The sequence below is a fragment of the Chionomys nivalis genome, chromosome 2, assembly GCF_950005125.1.
Source record: "Chionomys nivalis chromosome 2, mChiNiv1.1, whole genome shotgun sequence".
Classification (NCBI taxonomy): Eukaryota; Metazoa; Chordata; class Mammalia; order Rodentia; family Cricetidae; genus Chionomys; species Chionomys nivalis.
The window spans coordinates 45,300,615-45,321,652 of record NC_080087.1 but is presented as its reverse complement, the minus strand read 5'-3'; the positions used below and the strand labels follow the sequence as shown (position 1 = coordinate 45,321,652).

General features: G+C 39.8%; 1 protein-coding gene across 1 annotated transcript in view; it reads right to left on the bottom strand.

Annotated features, from left to right (window-relative positions):
• Tbc1d32 (TBC1 domain family member 32) overlaps positions 1–21,038 on the bottom strand; it is a 220,742-nt gene that overhangs the window by 186,987 nt on the left and 12,717 nt on the right. Inside the window, exons 3-5 of the mRNA XM_057761363.1 lie at positions 12,204–12,381; positions 6,266–6,334; positions 1,286–1,411 (exon numbers count right to left, since the gene is read on the bottom strand). Of these exons, the coding sequence (XP_057617346.1) occupies positions 1,286–1,411; positions 6,266–6,334; positions 12,204–12,381 (373 nt within the window). The remainder of the gene's footprint in view (positions 1–1,285; positions 1,412–6,265; positions 6,335–12,203; positions 12,382–21,038) is intronic.

Below are 21,038 nucleotides of genomic sequence, written 5' to 3'. Positions count from 1 at the left end.
ACATAAATTTTTAACTTTCAATTTATCAAAACTCATGAAGCAAAGTACAAAAGAAAAAAATGAATAAGAACCAAATCAAGTTAAAATGTGCCTGACACTAGCAGGCATTACAATGGTGCCCATCCCTTCATTTACTTATAAACCACTTAAATATCAGAGGAAGAGTAATTTTACGAGCGAAATACAAGGTGCCATTAAATAAAAACAATCTTGCCTCACATTTTCTAATCTACAGGAACAAAATTAATAACCTTGTTTATATCACCCAGGCTGATATTTTCACAGGAGATAGGTCCCCAGATGGTTAATGATATCTTCCGATATTTCTAAGACATTCCCACTGAACAAAGGCTGTTAAGCGTTTGATGTCCATGTTCATAGCTGCAGAAACTCATAAGAATCTGTCATTTTTCAAATGCCACAGGCTTCGGGCAGTTACACATAACAGTTCTATAGAACAGCAATGATGTAGCTGGCAATTTAGATGCAGCAAAAACTTAAAACAAAAGAAAGTCATATTTGTCCAAAACGATTTGATCCTATTCACAGTTGTCTTTCTAACAACTGTTTGTAATTTGTGAACCCAAGTAATGAGATGAACCTTGCTGCACAGTAACTTTACTACATGTATAAAGTTATCATTTTTAAAACAAAGAAAATATATTCAGACATGATTCTCTTCCCTCACATATGGGGGGCAGGGGACAGGCACACTGACAACTGTATTTCTTCTTAGTTTTGAAATGCTAAAGGTGACCCTAAAATATCTCTTTTTTCCCCTTGAAGTTCCCATATCAAAGTTTTTATAGAAGTGTATAACACTTTTTTGGATTTGTAATTTTGAATTGCATCTAAATATTAGGCAAGCATGTTTTTCTTTTTTTTTCTCGGGACAGGGTTTCTCTGTGTAACAGCCCTTGCTGTCCTGGAAGTCACTCTGTGGAAAAGGCTGGCCTTGAACTCACAAAGATCGCCTGCCTCTGCCTCCCAAGTGCTGGAATCAAAGATGTGCACCACCATTGCCTGGTTACATCTTTCTGTTCTGATATAAATAACAAAAGTGTTCCTGAATCGTTTCTGTCACTAGTCTAATAGTATCCCCACTGATGGAAGAGTGTGATTTAAAACAGACAAATGTATCCAGATACCCTGTTTTCCCATGACTACCTGCCTCTTGTCTTGCTTGGGATTTAAACCTTAAACTGAAATTCCACAGCTGAGCTACTAAGGAAAATGATGAAATCCCACTTGGGTCTAACAGAGCGATTCATGGCTGTCTCCTTACAGTGAACGCAGGATCTGGATCGGACAGGGACGTGGTCAGTTTTTCACAGAGAGTGGTCCAGTTTTCACAGTTCAGGACATCGGATGGAGGGGCTGAGCACAGTGTCTGTAAAGCTTCGTATCTCACCTGCGGATTTTAAAATAACAGCGTTAGTAATGAAACTATGTGTTGATGAGTCACTTTTGAGAATCAGCCGCCCTTTTATAAAATAACTCGGAGGAACAGTTTTTGTAAACTAAGTGCTAAATAGAGAAAGGAAAAGCAGGCTGTCTTCTGTAACAAAACCTGAAACCGTACGTGCACTGCGACTGTGTCACAGCCAAGAGAAATGGATGGTGGCTGCTTTGGAGTCACTGAGCAGCAGTGTCCAGGAGCCTCATCCTGGACATCCCCCATCCTCATAGGCCTCCCACCTGGAGCTTCTACAGTTTGCCAGACTTAATTCCAGTGCACTGCCCGCCGAGCCCCTGGAAAAGCATTCCCATTCCAGCCTCTGTGAACAACTCCCAGGGAACAATCTCATCAAGCGTCTTCATCTTTCTGCTGGACCATACTTCCTGGCCTTTTAGCCACTGAAGTAGAAAAGCTAATTCAGCAGTGAAATGCAAAATTGAATTTCTGCCTTCCCCCCAAAAGGCTATTCCTAATCATCACAGAATTCAATCACAATTCCCCCCAAACACTATGACCCAAGGGACACAAGTGGAGAAGGTTCTGCTTCAGTAGAACAAAGCTTCAATTGAAAAACCACCACAGCAAAGCCAAGCTTCTACTCAAACTCTGGTCACTTGATACAAATCAACCCAGGGAGTGACAGAGAGGCACCAGGGACCTCCATCACAGACTCAACTATTTCAGATGGGGGAAACGCAGAGTGCTACAGAGTCCCACGGGGAAAACTCCTAAACACACCCATGATAGGCATTAGCAAGATTAGAAAGAAATATTCTGATTGAGAAATCAGGAGCATCCAATGTTAAGTTATTTCTCATTTCCTGGTAACTTTTTGAATAAAGAATCCCATTAAGAATTTACTACTTGAAATTTATCCAGAAGAAAGGTCTCTAAGCAAGAATATATTAAATTAAATTAAATTTAAATTAAAGACAAAATTTGTAATTCATAAAAAGTAGTTTAGTCTCATATATAATTTCATTTAGTATTTTTACTAATAATCAAGAAAATAAAGCAGAATGCAAGATGCCAAAAGGAAAATAAAGTATTCTCTGATATCTTTTATTTCAATAGAATAAATTAGAATTATTCATTTAAACAGAAACATTTCTGGAAAATAATTCATTTGAAAAATTGAGACTAAATAACATATCCAAAGATATACCTAAAGCTATACCCAAAAGTCTAAGGATTAAAAAAACCTTCAACCAGGACACATCCCCAGATGACCTGCCTCAAGCGGCCTAACCAGGAATGGACTAACAAATGCTAGCATAAAGTTAATCCGAAGAGCAGCTCTCTGCAGTGAAGAGAGGTCAACGCAGACACCCACGGCTACACGAGATACTGAGAACACGTGGCAGCAGAGATCAGTCCTAAACAAAACATCTGCACCATCTCCATAAGGCTCGGGGATCATCACATCTGGGGGCAAGAAAGCAATAAGAGAAGGATAAGAGTTGTGAAATAGCATCTGCTAAGCAAGGCACAGCCATGGAAAGAAATCACATGACCTCTACAAGACCAATCATGCCCACGGTCAGCTACAGATGTGAGAGGAATTCATGGAGCCCTATCATTCACTGAATTATTGCCAACAGACTCTGCCAGAAGGAAATGCACAGTACCCAGTTTTGTACCCACTACTAAGCCAGCAGACAGCAGTTGACAGGCCCAAATCCAGGGCCACAGTTAGAGGGAAACAAAACAAAATAAAACATCATGAATATAGAAAAAGAGATTTAGTAAGAAAAGGCTATCAGGGGTGAGAGGGACAGAAAACAGGGTGGAGTAAGTAACAAAAATACATTAAAATACTTGTATGACTTTGCCAAAGAAAAAATAAATTAATTAAAAGTTATTAAAAACTAAATTTTAAAAAGTAAATTCAATTGTATGACACAAACTCCAAGATGCTCATTCAGGATAAATCTCAGTATTGTTCTCATGGGAGCTAATTTATTAGCCTATAACACTATATTTATATTTACTCACAAAAAAACCTGTTTCTCAAATTGACACAAATAAATGTAAAAGATTTTAGGAATAGGGAGTGGATAGGAGTGGGAGTAACCAGTTCGGGAGTGGAAGTAACCAGTTCATGCTACATACAAGAGTTCAACAGTTTAAAAAGGAAACTCATTAATTTTTTAAAATTTACTTTTATACTTTCTATAAGGAAAATATTACCAACTGTAGGCATTTGGTCTCCACATATTAGGACCACTAGAGAAACTTTTAAAATATAATTAAGATAAGCAATTCCAAAAGAAAGATTTATTTACAATATACAAAGGTTATAATTTTCCTTGGCTGTGTAAGCATTAAGCCCAATTAGTTCTGATTTTCTATTTCTGTATGCAATTGCTCTTGCAAAACACTTATTTCCAAAATAATTTATCTCTACTGGTTGTTGTGGTTTGAATGAGAATGGCCCCCAAAAGTTCGTGTACTTCAATTCTTGGCATCCAGTTGCTGGAACTGTTTGGGAAAGGTTAGGAAGAATGCTGGAGAAAGTAAGTCACTGGGGGCCAGCTTTGAGGTTTCAAAAGATTCCTGTGATTCACAGTGATCTCTCTCTCTCTCTCTCTCTCTCTCTCTGTAGGGATATAGCCCCACCCATTGGGGGCGTGTTCACCTCGGGCTAATGTTTACTGATAAATCTGCCGGGCGTGAGCCCAGCAGCCCTTTTCTCTGCTTTTCCTTTTCTCCACGGGAACCTGTGGTCCTATAAGTCTATTTCCTTATTAAAGCTGTATATATCTTTATAATCTGTCTGCATTCATTTACACTGTCACATTTGGCGCCCAACGTGGGGCACGAACCCACGACCCTGAGATTAAGAGTCTCATGCTCTACCTCTCTCTCATTATTAAGATTAAGAGTCTCATGCTCTCTCTCTCTCTCTCCCCCCAACTTTGTGATGTGAAAACTCAGCTGTTCCTTCACTCTGTCGTTATGAACTGAAACCATCAGCCAAATCAAATGCTTCCTTGTATAAGCTGCCATGGTTGTTTCATGACAGCAATAGAAGAGTAACCGCACTTGTCTTCCAATCCTGCTGTGTGCTTCTACGGCCTTACAAACAAATATTTTAATTTGTTTAATTATAACTTTAATTTGAGTTATCGCCCATGAATTTTTCTTCTTGGGTTAATTTCTTTTTTCATCTGTTCTTGCACACTGCTGTATTTATCGAAGCTCAGTTCACCTTTTATCCTCTTGCTTTGATAAAATTTGTTTTTCCCAATCAGCAACATAAAAATCAAGCTCCCTCATGGGATTTTACAGGGTGCTGGTCCCAGGAAACAGTGCATGCAAACCTCTTTCTTTCCTTCACTAGCATAGTTTTAAAAATGAAACCATATTAAATTCCCTTTAATAAACTAAGTGTAAGCTTATTTTCCATAAAATATGTAAAATATGTGATTAGAAACACTTAGAAATAAATGTTTACTATGTTATCACGTTTAAAATGCTATGTAATTTCTAATTCAAACTGACTTTCTAATAAAAACAAGACATCAATAGATAGTAGTCTCTAAAACCTTTCAAAATATGAACAGATAAAATTTAATATAATTGCTTCCTCAAAATTTTTTCTTTTTAAATGTTTTTCATTGTTTGCTTGCTTGCTGATTTAACGTGGGAGAGTGGATGTGTACAGGTGTGGGATTGTGCAGAAAAGTCAGAAGACTTACGGGACTCAGTTTTCTCCTTCTACCATGAGGGTCCAGGGATTGAACTCAGATCATCAGGGGTCTTAACAAGCGCTTCACTTTCTGATCCTCCCCAAACTCTTTTTTCTAATAAACTGCTAAATTTTCATGCATAAAAACTGGTGAGATGTTTGTCAACTACAAAATATTGGATGCGATGAATAAGTTGGTGAGATCTATTATACAACCCAATTCACATATATACAATATTCTAATCCTAAAACTTTGTCAGGAAACACTATAAGCTACTCAATCAAAAATTTTTAAAAGGCTAAGTATGGGCGGTAATATATATGCTTACTATCTTAAGTTAGTTACTATCCAGTGTGTACTTATTTCAAGGCATTGTACATGGTAGTATACCACGTCATCTATTGAAAACAATCTTTAAATAGATGCTCACATTTTCTAAAAATGAAGCAAGCCCTGGGGTTTCTTAATGATAAGATACTAAAAACGGATAACAACCACACATAGCTTTATCCCTTTCAAACTGAAGCTAGGGGAAAATGGTATGGAGTCCCCTGAACCCACATAAAAGCCCAGGTACAGTTGTGCATGTCTGAAATTCTAACACTGGGGGATAGAAGGGCAGCAATGAAGGAAACCAGAAGTTCACAGTCAGTTCAGACAGTCAAGGAGATCCAGGTTCAGAAAAAGACCCTGTCTCAAAAATAAATAGACATATAGATAAGGTGATAAGCAATAAAGGATGACAAGTGATGCTGACCTAGGGATTGCACACATGCACACACACACACACATGCACACACATGCATGCACGCATGCATGCACGCACGCATGCACGCACGCACGCACACATACACACACAAGTCCCACATGCACCTAGAACACACAGGAAAAGAGGGAAAGAAAGGATGAAGAAAGTGAGTGAACACGACATGAGTGTCCAAACAACCTAAGATTGCTTATAATAATAAAGGTCTAGCACCTAAAAAAACAAATGAGAAAAACAAACAAAAAACTCCATCACTATCACAACAACCAAAACAGCCGGCTACTGCTGACTGCAGAAAGACTAGTGCATGGTACCTTCCTGAACACAACAGCTCTCCTTTAAGCTTACCTCTTTAGGTTGCCCAGGATCCAACTGATCTAAAATCAGCTGTAGTTTTCCTTGGCAGAATTTGTAACTCTGTAAGAGAATGAACATAGAGTTATTTATTAGACTTCCGGAAGGACCATGTAAATGACTGTGTTAACATTACTTTAGGCACACTATGGACTCTAAACAAGAGAAAGGTGATCTATTTAGATTTGCAGAAACTTGTAACTTTTGTTTCCCGTGGTTTTGTAATCAGAACTGAAATTTCCCTAGAGAATACTGACACTTCTTGTACATGAGTCTGTTGTTGAGCTACCATACTGAACAGAACATTGTAAGGCTCAAAAAAGATTTGAAAAAATAAAAAACACATCATATACCTAGAATGTGATATGAATAAAGCAAAAATACAACACAGTAAACAATACAAAGTCAGTCACCCTCCCGTGTCACAGCCGCACTGCTGTCACCCTCCTGTGTTATCCTCTTCCCCAGACTCTCCTCAGCTTTTTTATTGGTGGAAAAACCCTGAAGTAAAACCCTCCATCTAGAAAAAGGTTTATAATACCTCCAAAGGCTTCCCCAGAGCTTTGCACAGTTGCCCACTTAACACTTAGACCTGAGCTCAAGCAGGTTCTGGAAGAAGCATTCCCTGGTGACACAGTGGCAATCCGCCTGCACCCGCCTCCACCCTCTACACTACCTCTCTGTGACAGAATGACATCATTGCTGGCAGTTCAAAAACTCCTATAATCCTTCCTCCCTCTCTTCACCAGGATTTCCTGAGCTCAGCCTAATGTCTGACTGAGGGTCTCGGTATGTTTCCATTAGAAGCCTCTTAATAACTGGTCTAGCCTAAGACCCATACCACAAGAATAAACCCACCCCTGCCACTCCTTGGAGCATCAGGACCACAGGCTGGCTGTTCCAAAGACCTGGGATAGAACCAAACATGATTGGAGAAGGTAATAATGTCAGTGTAATGATGCCTAATGATACTCTGCTACACTCATAGATTAGTGTCTAGCCCAATACACATCTCTTAAATGAGAGTGCATAGTCAATTAATTCTACTGTATCTGTCTTCCTCAATTCTACCTGCATTTGTCTTTTTCCCACTTTATGAAGTATATTAGAAAAAAAAAAAAAAACAAAACCTGGGACTAGAGGTGAAGGTCAGTAGCACAGCCCTCCTATCATGTGCAAGGCTCTGGATTCAGTCTTTAACACTGCACGTGCAAGTACACACGAGTGTGCACACACAAGCACATACACAAAAGCATACAAAGAAAAAAAGAAAGAAAAGGCATAACATAGTTTAAATCTGTTCCCAACTCTATCAAATTCCTTTGTCTTCCTAAACACAGCCATGTTTCTCCTGAAAAAAATGCTTTTAAATATTATACAACTCTTTGTTATACTATTCAGAATATGTCTAGTGCCTGACTTAAAGCTGACCTGCACTATTAAGCTTTTCTGTATTATTTCTTATCATTGGATGGATATAAACAGCCACAGAGACTCACTAGAATGTACTTAACCAGTTCATGTGAAGTGTCTGCTACAGTATATAAGAGCTGGCTTTTCAGTGGTTCTAGATATTTCCTGAATGAAAACCCCTGAGGGTATTAAAGCAGTATCTGTGGGCTGGTCTGCAAAGGACCACATGGATCTGTTGTTGGTAACAGGTATGACCGTAACAATGTAAGAAGCTTTCAAGAGGAATTAAGGCGTGTTTGTATGTGCTAAAGCAGAAACTGAACAAATTATTTCTGAGCATAGTATAAAGGAGAAAAGCAAGAACAAAAAATGATCAAAACTATTGGTCTAAAAAAGCCAACAGTGCTTAGTCTTTGTCCCAGTTCTTATTGTCAATTTGACACAGCCACAATGAGAGTCATCTCAGAAGAGGTAACTCTGAGGCGCTGCCTCCATCAGACTGGCCAATGGGTATGTCTAGGAAATATTTTCTTAATTGATCATTGGTATGAAAGGACCCAGCCTGCTGTGGGTATCACTATCTCCATGGAGGTACCTGTAGACAAATCTATAGGGCATTTTCTTACTTAGAAATAGATGTGAGAGTGCCTGGCTCATTGTGGGCACTGCCACCTCTGGGCAGGTGGCCCTCGGTTGAATATGAAAATAGGCTGAGCAAGCCATGAAGAGCAAGCGAGTAAACGAGCATTGTCCCATGGCTTTGCCTTCAGCTCCTACCTCCAGGTTCCTGCTCTGGCTTCCCTCACTGATAAAGTATGACTTGAGAGCTGCAAGCGGAAGCAAGGCCTTTCTTCACAGGAAGGGAAACCATAACGAGGGCACTGGCAAAACACTCACCCACACTAAGTAAAAAAAATATATCGTTTTTAAAAAATTCAAAAAGAAAACTGAGGCACAGAAGAGGGTAAGAGCCAAGGTTTTAGCTCATCGACGGCACGGCCATCGATTATTTCAGACTGACTTATTTCAGGACAGATTCTAAATGAACGAGGCTCACCTAGAGCAGCTTCTTTGAGTACCTCTAAAATTTCTGATGCATCTACTTATAATTAAACCAGAAATACAGAATAAGGTAATTTCAAAACAAAGAAAAAATGTTTTGATGTTTTCAAATGTTAAGCTTATTCTAGTTATAACAACTAAAACAAAGAAAATGCACTTTCCTTTAAAAGCGCAAAATTTAATAGAGTCTGTCTATTAATAATTCAAGCTATGAGGACGCACTTAAGTATACATAAAAAGAAATATTAACATGGTTAATCAAAGTAATTACTTTATTTGTGTGGTATCAAATTGTTTCCTCAAGGGAATAATACCAAAACAAGCAAACAGGCAAACACAAGCTCACACCTGCCCTACCCAGGTTTTCTCCCAAACTATTTTTCTCAGGCTGAACAATAATATTACTCTTATTCTTAAAAGTTTCACCTACATTCCCCTTTCATGTCTATATTTTTAAGATTTTAGGCTGCTGCTTTTCTCTCCTTACCAAACAATCAGAAAAAGGAAAAATGAACTCGTCAACCAGAGCGGCCAAAGCTGGCGGAATCTGCCACAGGCCGGTTGTGCTACGACTGACCTTGCTGCTTTGACGAGCTGAAAACTGCGGTACCTGTGCCACCGTGGAATCCTCTCCAGAACACTGCAAAGTCTGGAGGATTCCAGAAGGTGCCAAAAAATGAGTAAGCTCAAGATATTAAAACTTGAGGAATTGTGGCAAAATAATAATAACACATTAGGAGAGCTGAAAGCCCACATTCTGAAAAACAGAAGAACAGCTGTATTCCCGGTATAGGCAAAAGGGACTCAAAAAAATTCTAACTGGAAGAACATAAATCCTAGAACTATTGCCAGGGGAAAAGAAAAGAATCCATTCCCTTGCTTTTCCCAGTTCCTAGAGCCCGTCTGAGTTTCCTAGCCACGTCCTACTTCGTCTTCAAGCCAACAGTCACATTGGCCCAACCCTGTGGCCTGTATGTTCAGCCACTTGTGCTTTTCTTACATAAGCCCCTGCGATTTCCCAGGCCCAGTGAACCCAAGTCATTTCCTTGGTCTATTCTTGTCACTGACTGGTAATCCCTGGCATATATGAACTGGATGGACTAGAGCAGGGAGCTGCCCCAAGGTCCTCCCACTAATCTTCAACCTCACAGTCATAAAAGAGCTGATCACTGGGGAAGATTGGGGTCAGGACCCTTTCAGAGAAAAGTATCTCTTTACCACACACCTCTCCGAGATCACACCTCTGAAAGGGAGGTCTGGGATGTTCCAACACTCATACATTTGTTTCAGAAAATTTCATGCATCTCACAATGTCCTCATGGACAGAGTTCACTTCCAAACCAATTAGTCTTTTCTGGAACAGTCGTATTAATTGAGTAGATGCTAGAAGGCTAGACTATTGCCTGTGGGCATCCCAAAGGAGTTTCTCCTGAAGAATCCAAACCAAACAAATTAAAATACAAAAATATTTTAAATTGTGACTCTGTTCTGTCCAAACCTGAAAGATCTGTTATTCCTGTCACTAGTAATAACCAGCATTTGGGAATTAGCAGCTGATGAACTCCTCATACCTGATTACGCTTAGTTAGGCCTAATACTTCCATTTGAGGAGTGCATTAACAATACTTCGGTTTTTTTCTTCTCTTGGGTTTCAGTATATTAAAGGGGTTCATTAACCAAGGAATGTCATTAAATAGGGAGCTCCTGAGTGAACTTCACTAAAGTGAAGATTTCTGTCTTTTCATTTCTTAAGAAGCTAGGTCAAGCAATTAAGCCAACCCCACAAAGGCAGTTAACTCATTTTCTTCCCATGAGCTCATCAACAAGAAATTATCACGGCCATAAGATGGAAAACCCCCAATCTCCATCACATCCTCTGTCACATCACACAGTCAGTCTGGAGTGTGAAGCTCACAGCTTGACACAATCTCCCCTGACCAGCGATGCAATGGCAACTAAGCATGGCAACTCCAGGTCCGCCTGGGCTACTTCCAGTCCTTCCCCCTCAATGGTGCAATCCAAGCAGAGGCTGCTATGCATCTTCTATTCATGTTTTATCTGAACTCCTCAAGTCAGTTTTGGAAAGATGCTTATGGTCTACTTTCTAATTATACCGCTCCTTCTTTGCAGCATTAGAGAGTAAGCCCAGACCCCAAGTCACGTGGGGAGGCAATCTGTATCCACCAGAGAGCGGCAGGAGCCTTCTCGCTGGTGGAGACCTATGACAAATGATGCAGAGATGATCCTAAAGGCCTAGACTTGCTTTTCAGTTCTGCAAATCTCAAAAACAATCATTACAGCAAGACAAAGAGACAGACAGCGTTTAGCCTGGATGCCTGCCAGGGCCTCCTGGCACATGTCTAGCTGGTTTCCTTCTCTTCCATTTGGACTAATTTAGACTTAAGCCTATCTTTTTCCAGTTTGACTGCAGTCAAATGGCAGGTACTCCTACCTACATCCTAGTTAGAGGAAAATGAAGTCCTCTGCCCTGGTTTCTGTTGAGGTGACAAAATATCCTGATATGAAGCAACTCGGAGAAGAAAGTGCTTTACCTTATAATTAGAGGTGATGGCCCACCGTGGATGGAAGTCACGGAAGGAGGAAGTAGAGCCGCTAGTCACAGCACACACACAGTTGGGAGCAGAAAGGACTAAGTGTACAGCTTACTTGTGCTCAGATCTGCACTCACATGGCTTTCTCTACACTTACACAGTCCGGGATCCTCTGCATGGAGAATGGCACCACCCACAGTGACCTGTATCTTCTAGTATCAGCTAATATCAGTATCCAAGACAACTCTCCACAGACATACCCACAAGGCAATCTCACCTAGACAACCCCTGGTGACTCATGGCTGTGTCAAGTGGACAGTTAAAACTAACCATCACAATCTTGAACTTTGTAGTTGCTTTTTGTTTGTTTTTAGCTCCTACAACAGGGTCTCAGTATATAAGGCGGGTGGCCCCAAACTCACAATCCCCCTGCTTCAGTCTCCACAGTGCTAGTTAGTTCTGTGCCCCACACCAGACTGGCTAAACTCAAACCGCTTTACATTTTAAGACTTTAAATGTGCAAAACTGACAATTCGTAGCTACTTTCAACCCAGAAATGCATAAAAATCATAAACGTTTTATCTCCACACCTCAGTCAGTTAAACTTTGATAAAAGTTGACAATAAACTGCTTTGATTAATGCTTAAAGAGATTTATTTCAACCCTTATTGTTGTTGTTGTTGTTAATTCAAAACATAATTCTGACTAAAAATTATCTGAGATACAATTATTCATTAAACAAACAATTCTGTAAAATAGTATTTCATGGACCAAATAGATTGTTTTATGTTTTACTTTTTCTGAATCTTAAAATTGGAGAATAGAAAAAAAATGAGAAAGCATATATACAAGCTACTGACAATTAAAGATTGTTTTAAGACAAGACTGGGAAACGAAGAGCCCACCTGATTAAAGGAGGAGTCGCTGTCAGAACAATTGTCCATGCAGCAGCTGCCACGCTCCTCCTTCTGTAGTCGCCGCTGCCTGTCCTGACTCCGGGTCTCATCTTCCTCAAACTTGTTGATCATGGCCTCTACCACCACCATCATGATATTCTTCAGGGAATGCATCATTTCCTTATACCTTTAAATTCAATGTACACCCAATAAGTAGACTTACAACTTTTCATCTACATAACTCATGCGATAAAATCAACATAATTCTAAGCCAAGCTGTCCCAGTGGCATGCATTCCTCTTGTCAGCAACATACCCAAATGCTCACAACATAAAGCCAGAACCCACTTCACTTCTGTCGCTCATCTCATCTCTACCTCTTTTCTTATCTTCCTATCTTTCTCCATGTCTATGGGAACCCATAGCCCCAAATGAGACATTCTATGTCTGTCAGTATGTGCTTTCAAAGAAAAGCCCCAAAACCAAAGGTCAGCAGTGGCAGGACACAGATCTCTGAAGTAAGACTTAAAACTAGACATTCTCTAGAGTCCCTCAGCTTTGCAAGTCTCCAGATGTCTCCACGAGAGAAAACTTATCATTTTAGAAAATGTATAATTTTATTTTTACTTTATTATTTTATGTGTATTGGTGTTTGCCTCCATGTGTTTCTGTACCTATGTGTGTAGTGCCTCCAAGGAAGGAAGAGGGGGATGGGTCCCCTGGAACCAGCCTGTGTTACTTAGCGAGCTCAAGGTCAGCCTGAGATGCACAGAAATACCCTCCCAGAAGGAGGGAGGGAAGGAGAAAAGTGCTCTGATAAAAATAAAGATCTGTCCATCAGAAGCTGTTCTGGCCAGGCATAGTGGTACATCCTTTAATCCCAGAATCCAAGAAGCAGAGAGAAGTATATTTCTATAAATTCAATGCCACCCTGGCCTACAAAGCACATTTCAGGCCAGTCAGTGCTACATATTAAGACTATGTCTCAAACCAACAGAAAGCTGTTCTCTCCTTTCACAGTAATTGAATAGTAGCTAAACTATATTCTCGGCATCCTTTGAAGTTAGGTATGCTGACAGGTACATCATAACTTCTCTATTTCTTTAAAATTTACAATTTGGTGATTTAGCTAGATCCAGTGAAGTAGCCTGTAATCCAGCCCTCTGAATGGACACAGAAAGATTTAGTTCAAGTCTGAGTCAAGAGAAGGTAAAAGAAGGAAAAGGAGGAAGATTAAAAAGGAAGGGAGGGAGGGGAAGTCATGTGAGACATCCCTCTGTATGCTGTGAATACCACTGGTTAATAAAGAATCTGTTTCAGCCAGTGGTTTAGCAGAGTAAAGCAAGGCGGGAAAAATAAACTGGATGCTGGGAGAAAGAAGGCGGAGCCAGAAAGATGCCACGTAGATAGATGCCAGACGGGAAAGACACAGAGCTGCCAGCTGGAACCTTGCCAGTAAGCCACAGCCACGTGGAGACACACAGATTAATAGATATGGGTTAATTCTAGATGTAAAAGCTAGCTAGCAATACTCTTTTATTTATTTATTTATTTATTTATTTATTTGTGTGTTTATTTATTTATTTATTTAAGATTTCTTCCTCCTCCCCGCCACTGCCTCCCATTTCCCTCCCCCTCCCCCAACCAACTCCCCCTCCCTCAGCAGCCCAAAGAACAGTCAGGGTTCCCTGCCCTGTGAGAAGTCCAAGGACCTCCCAACTCCTTCCAGGTCTAGTAAGGTGAGCATCCAAAAAGCCTAGGCTCCCACAAAGCCAGTACATGCAGTAGGATCAAAACCCAGTGCCATTGTTCTTGATCTCTCAGCAGCCCTCATTGTCCGCTATGTTCAGTGAGTCCGGTTTTATGCCATGCTTTTTCAGACCCAGTCCAGCTGGCCTTGGTGAGTTCCCGATAGATCACCCCCATTGTCTCAGTGTGTGGGTGCACCCCTCGCGGTCCTGAGTTCCTTGCTCGTGCTCTCTCTCCTTCTGCTCCTGATTTGGACCTTGGGATTTCAGTCCGGTGCTCCAATGTGGGTCTCTGTCTCTGTCTCCTTTCATTGCCTGATGAAGGTTAATATCCAGGAGGATAACTATTAAACTAATGGCTAAACAGTGGTAAATACTATAGCTTCTGTGTGATTACTTTTGATCTAAGTGGTTGGGAATGAACGAGCAGCCTCTTACTACAGGAAAAGAAAAAGAGGAGGAGGAGGAGAAGAAAGAAGAAACAGCAACCACGGGAAAAGAAAGGAAATGAATTTTGGTAATTTAATGAAGAAGTATGAAAGTAAAACATGAGAATTATTTAATCCACTGAACATCTGAAATTTCCATTTGGACATAAATGTTTCTAATAGGAATTTTTCTAAGGACGACCATGAATTCCTCTGTAAGAACTATCATAAAAACGGTCAGAAGGGAAAATAAGAGCAATAATCTTTTACAAACCTAAGTAGCTGATCGTCCATATCAAGGGTTAAATTAACCAGAATTCAACAGTAGCCATGTAGCTTTTAGAAAACAAAGGCAAGCAGATATCGAATATAGATACCATCCACACATTCCTATAATGCTTCAAGAAATATTCAAATAGGGAAATAAAAAGCTTCAAGGAAAGAAAGCCAGAATAACAATGGAAATCTACCTAAGTGCTTCCAAACTCATTAAGTAACAAGAGAGGCCTAAAAGGAAACTTTTCCACATACCAATATTGAATAAATAAACATCAAAATGTTTAATTAGCGATATGGCTTGTAATTATTACAATAAAAATGTACTGTTGCCACATGAGCACTGAGTAACTTTTCAAGAAACACAAAAATTACTTCGAACAAAATAATATTTCATACAACTTAAAGTCTATCGTCCACAGTTCAAAAAGCACAAGACAAATATTCATTAAGTCTTTTTAAATCTTGATGGTTATTTCTATTTTAAAGTTTATGCATGAATGAACTAAGGACAACAGAGTTAAATAGATTACAAAGAGCTTTTTTGAAAATAATTTCCTCAGAACCCTTCTTCCTTCTGCCCCCTTTCCTCTTTGGGCACATAACACCATCCAGCTCAGTCTGTCTGGCGCTGGGGGCAAATCCTCAGGGCAAGTAGGCAGACGAGACTTCCTTTGTCTCTCCAGCCTGCCTGCATCAAGCAAGGTAAGGCCTTTGTTTACAAACTACCCAACCTGCATGGAGATCTGATCTAGGCACCAGGAGAGACAGCAGCAGGGTGAGTTTGTGACCTGACCGGCAGTGGCGGAAGCAGCCCTGGACAGGGAACTCTGAAGTTCCTCATCCCCCACCCTATACTCCCTTGCCTCCCTGCAGGGGCTCTACACCCTGCATACTGCCTCTCTCTTCTTGTCCCACCCAGCTTGCATCCAGAACCCTTCTTCCTTCTGCCCCCTTTCCTCTTTGGAAACATAACACCATCCAGCTCAGTCTGTCTGGCGCTGGGGGCAAATCCTCAGGGCAAGTAGGCAGGCGAGACTTCCTTTGGTTCACTGGCCTGCCTGCACCAAACAAGGTAAGGCCTTTGTTTACGAACTACCCAACCTGCACGCAGATCTGATCTTGGCACCAGGAGAGCCATCAGTGGTAGAGCTAATCTGGGTACCAGGATTGCCGTCTTTGGGCACGGAGCTCTGATATTGGTACCAGGAGAGACATCACTGGAGCACCAGGAGAGCTATCACTGCAGGGTGCCATCACTGGGAAAGTACATCAGTAGGCAAGGAGACCTGATCCGGTAAAAGAAGATCCATAGGGGAGCATTCGGAGAAAGAGATGGGCAGGCGCCAATGCAAGAATTCACCCAACAATCTGAAAAACTATATGAAACCACCAGAACCCAGCGACCTCACAACAGGAGGACATGAACACCTTAATCATGAAGAAGTAGATAAAATTGACTTTATGAAAGTGATTGATGCCCTTAAACAGCATGTAAAAAATGCCCTCATAGAAATGGATGAGAAGTATAACAGAAAGTTTGAAGAATTGAGTAAATCAGTGAATGATACCCTGGGAAACCAAGGAAAAACAATCAAACAAATAATGGAAACAGTTCAAGACTTAAAAACTGAAATGGAGGCAAAGAAGAAAACACAAACAGAAGGCCAGCTGGACAGGGAAAATCTAGGTAAACGAATAGAGACTACAGAAACAAGCATAACCAACAGAATACAAGAGATAGAAGAAAGAATCTCAGATTCTGAAGATACCATAGAGAAAATAAACACGCTGATCAAAGAAAACAGCAAGGCCAACAAATTCTCATCACAAAACATTCAGGAAATATGGGACACAATAAAAAGACCAAACCTAAGAATAATAGGAATAGAAGAAGGAGAAGAAGCACAGCTCAACGGTCCAGAAAATATATTTAATAAAATTATAGAAGAAAACTTTCCCAACCTAAAGAAAGATATACCTATGAAGGTTCAAGAAGCATACAGAACACCGAATAGGCTGGATCAAAAAAAAAACATCCTCTCGCCATATAATAATCAAAACACAAAGCATACAGAATAAAGAAAGAATACTAAGAGCAGCAAAGGAAAAAGGCCAAGTTACTTATAAAGGTAAACCTATCAGACTTACACCTGACTTCTCTATGGAAACCATGAAAGCCAGAAGGTCCTGGATAGATGTACTGCAGAAACTAAGAGACCATGGATGCAAGCCCAGACTACTATACCCAGCCAAGCTTTCGTTCACTATAAATGGAGAAAACAAAATTTTCCAGGATAAAAACAAATTTAAACAATACGTAGCCACAAATCCAGCCTTACATAAAGTAACAGAAAGAAAATCACTAATCAAGGAGTCCAACAATGACCACAATAACTCAGACATCTAGAAACCCTTTACCAGCACATCTCAAAGAAGGGAAACACACAAAATCTACTACTAAAAAAAATGACCGGAGTTAACAACCACTGGTCATTAATATCACTTAATGTCAATGGACTCAACTCACCTATAAAAAGGCACAGACTAAGAGATTGGATACGAAAACAGGATCCAACATTCTGCTGTTTACAAGAAACACACCTCAACCACAAAGACAGGCACCTACTCAGAGTAAAGGGTTGGGATAAGGCTTATCAAGTAAATGGACCTAAGAAACAAGCAGGTGTGGCCATACTAATTTCTAACAAAGTTGACTTCAAACTTAAATCAATCAGAAGAGATGGAGAGGGACATTTTCTACTCATAACAGGAACAATTCATCAGGATGAAGTCTCAATCCTGAATATCTATGCCCCTAATATAAAAGCACCCACGTACGTAAAAGAAACATTGTTAAAACTCAAGGCAGCCATCAAACCGCACACATTAATAGTAGGAGACTTTAATACTCCTCTCTCACCAATGGACAGGTCAATCAGACAGAAACCTAACAGAGAAATAAGAGAATTAATGGAGGTAATGAATCAAATGGACTTAACAGACATCTATAGAAAATTCCACCCAAATAGGAAAGAATATACCTTCTTCTCTGCAGCTCATGGAACCTTCTCAAAAATCGACCACATACTCGGTAACAAAGCAAACATCCACAGTTACAAAAAAATATTAATAACCACCTGTATCTTATCAGATCACCATGGATTCAAGCTAGAATTCAGCAACAATGCTACCCCCAGAAAGCCTACAAACTCATGGAAACTGAATAGTCAACTACTGAACCATACCTGGATTAAGGAAGAAATAAAGAAAGAAATTAAAGTCTTCCTTGAAGACAATGAAAATAAAGAAACAACATACTCAAACCTATGGGACACTATGAAAGCAGTCCTGAGAGGAAAGTTCATAGCACTAACTGCCCACTTAAAGAAAACAGAGAAAGCACACATTGGAGACTTAACAGCCCACCTGAAAGCTCTAGAAAAAAAAGAAGCAGACTCACCTAGAAGGGGTAGAAGACTGGAAATAATCAAACTGAGGGCTGAAATCAACAAAATAGAGACACAGAAAACAATTGAAAGAATCAATAAATCAAAAAGCTGGTTCCTGGAGAAAATCAACAAGATTGATAAACCCCTATCCAAACTAATCAAACAGCAGAGAGAGAATTTGCAAATTAATAAGATCAGAAATGAAAAGGGAGACATAACCACAGACACAGAGGAAATTCAGAGAATCATTAGATCTTACTACAAAAGCCTGTATGCCACAAAACTGGAAAATGTAAAAGAAATGGACACTTTTTTAGATAAATACCATATACCAAAGTTAAACCAGGACCAGGTGAACAACCTAAATAGACCTGTTAGTCGTGAAGAATTAGAAGCAGTTATCAAAAACCTCCCTTCCAAAAAAAGTCCAGGACCAGATGGTTTCAATGCGGAATTCTACCAGAACTTCCAAGAAGACCTAATACCTATACTCCTTAAGGTATTTCACAATATAGAAACAGAAGAGTCATTGCCAAATTCCTTTTATGAAGCTACAGTAACTCTGATACCAAAACCACACAAAGACCCAACCAAGAAAGAAAATTACAGGCCAATCTCACTCATGAACATCGATGCAAAAATCCTCAACAAAATTCTGGCAAACCAAATCCAAGAACACATTAGAAAAATTATCCATTATGATCAAGTAGGCTTCATACCAGAGATGCAGGGCTGGTTTAACATATGCAAGTCTATCAATGTAATCCATCATATAAATAAACTGAAAGAAAAAAACCATATGATCGTTTCATTAGACGCTGAAAAAGCATTTGACAAAATTCAACATCCCTTTATGATAAAAGTCTTGGAGAGATTAGGGATACAAGGGTCATACCTAAATTTAATTAAAGCTATATACAGCAAGCTGACAGCTAATATCAAATTAAATGGAGAGAAACTTAAAGCCATCCCACTAAAATCAGGAACACGCCAAGGCTGTCCACTCTCTCCATACCTCTTCAATATAGTTCTCGAAGTTTTAGCAATAGCAATAAGACAACATAAGGGGATAAAGGGGATTCAAATTGGAAAGGAAGAAGTTAAACTTGCATTATTTGCAGATGATATGATAGTGTACATGAGCGACCCCAAAAACTCCACCAAAGAACTCCTACAGCTGATAAACGCCTTTAGTAATGTGGCAGGATACAAGATCAACTCCAAAAAATCAGTCGCCCTCTTATACACAAAGGATATGGAAGCAGAGAGGGAAATAAGAGAATCATCACCTTTCACGATAGCCACAAAAAGCATAAACTATCTTGGGGTAACTCTAACCAAGGAAGTGAAAGATCTATTTGACAAGAACTTTAAGGCATTGAAGAAAGAAATTGAAGAGGATACCAGAAAATGGAAGGATCTCCCTTGCTCCTGGATTGGGAGGATCAACATAGTAAAAATGGCAATTCTACCAAGGGCAATCTATAGATTCAATGCAATCCCCATTAAAATCCCATCAAAATTCTTCACAGATCTTGAAAGGACAATAATCAACTTTATATGGAGAAACAAAAAACCCAGGATAGCCAAAACAATCTTATATAATAAAGGAACTTCTGGAGGCATTACCATCCCTGACTTCAAACTCTATTACAGAGCTACAGTAATGAAAACAGCATGGTACTGGCATAAAAACAGAGCAATCGACCAATGGAATCGTATAGAAGACCCGGATTTTAACCCACAAACCTATGAACAACTGATTTTCGATAAAGGAGCTAAAAGTATACAATGGAAGAAAGAAAGCATCTTCAACAAATGGTGCTGGCACAATTGGATGTCAACCTGTAGAAGAATGAAAATAGACCCATATCTATCACCATGCACAAAACTCAAGTCCAAATGGATCAAAGACCTCAATATCAATCTGAACACACTGAACCTGATAGAAGAGAAAATGGGAAGTACCCTACAACATATGGGCACAGGAGATGGCTTCCTATGTATAACCCCAGCAGCACAGACATTAAGGGCAACATTGAATAAATGGGACCTCCTGAAACTAAGAAGCTTCTGTAAAGCAAAGGACACTGTCATTAAGACAAAAAGGCAGCCTACTGACTGGGAGAAGATCTTCACCTGCCCCGCTACAGACAAAGGTCTGATCTCCAAAATATATAAAGAACTCAAGAAACTAGACTTTAAAAGGATAATTAACCCAATTAAAAAATGGGGCACTGAACTGAACAGAGAATTCTCATCAGAAGAAGTTAAAATGGCCAAAAGATACTTAAGGTCATGCTCAACCTCCTTAGCGATCAGAGAAATGCAAATCAAAACAACTTTGAGATATCATTTTACACCTGTCAGAATGGCTAAAATCAAAAACACCAAGGATAGCCTTTGCTGGAGAGGTTGTGGAGAAAGGGGTACCCTCATCCATTGCTGGTGGGACTGCAAACTTGTGCAACCACTTTGGAAATCAGTGTGGCGGTTTCTCAGAAAAATTGGGATCAACCTACCCCTGGACCCAGCAATAGCACTCTTGGGAATATACCCAAGAGATGCCCTAGCATATGACAAAAGCATTTGTCCAACTATGTTCATAGCAGCATTATTTGTAATAGCCAGAACCTGGAAGCAACCTAGATGCCCTTCAATAGAAGAATGGATGAAGAAAGTGTGGAATATATATACATTAGAGTACTACTCTGCGGTAAAAAACAATGACTTCTCGAATTTTGCATGCAAATGGATGGAAATAGGAAATACGATCCTGAGTGAGGTAACCCAGACCCAAAAAGAAGATCATGGGATGTACTCACTCATAATTGGTTTCTAGCCATGGATAGGGGCCACTGAGTCTATAATTTGTGATCCTAAAGAAGCTAAACAAGAGGGTAAACCCAAGGAAAAACATATAGATATCCTCCCAGCTATG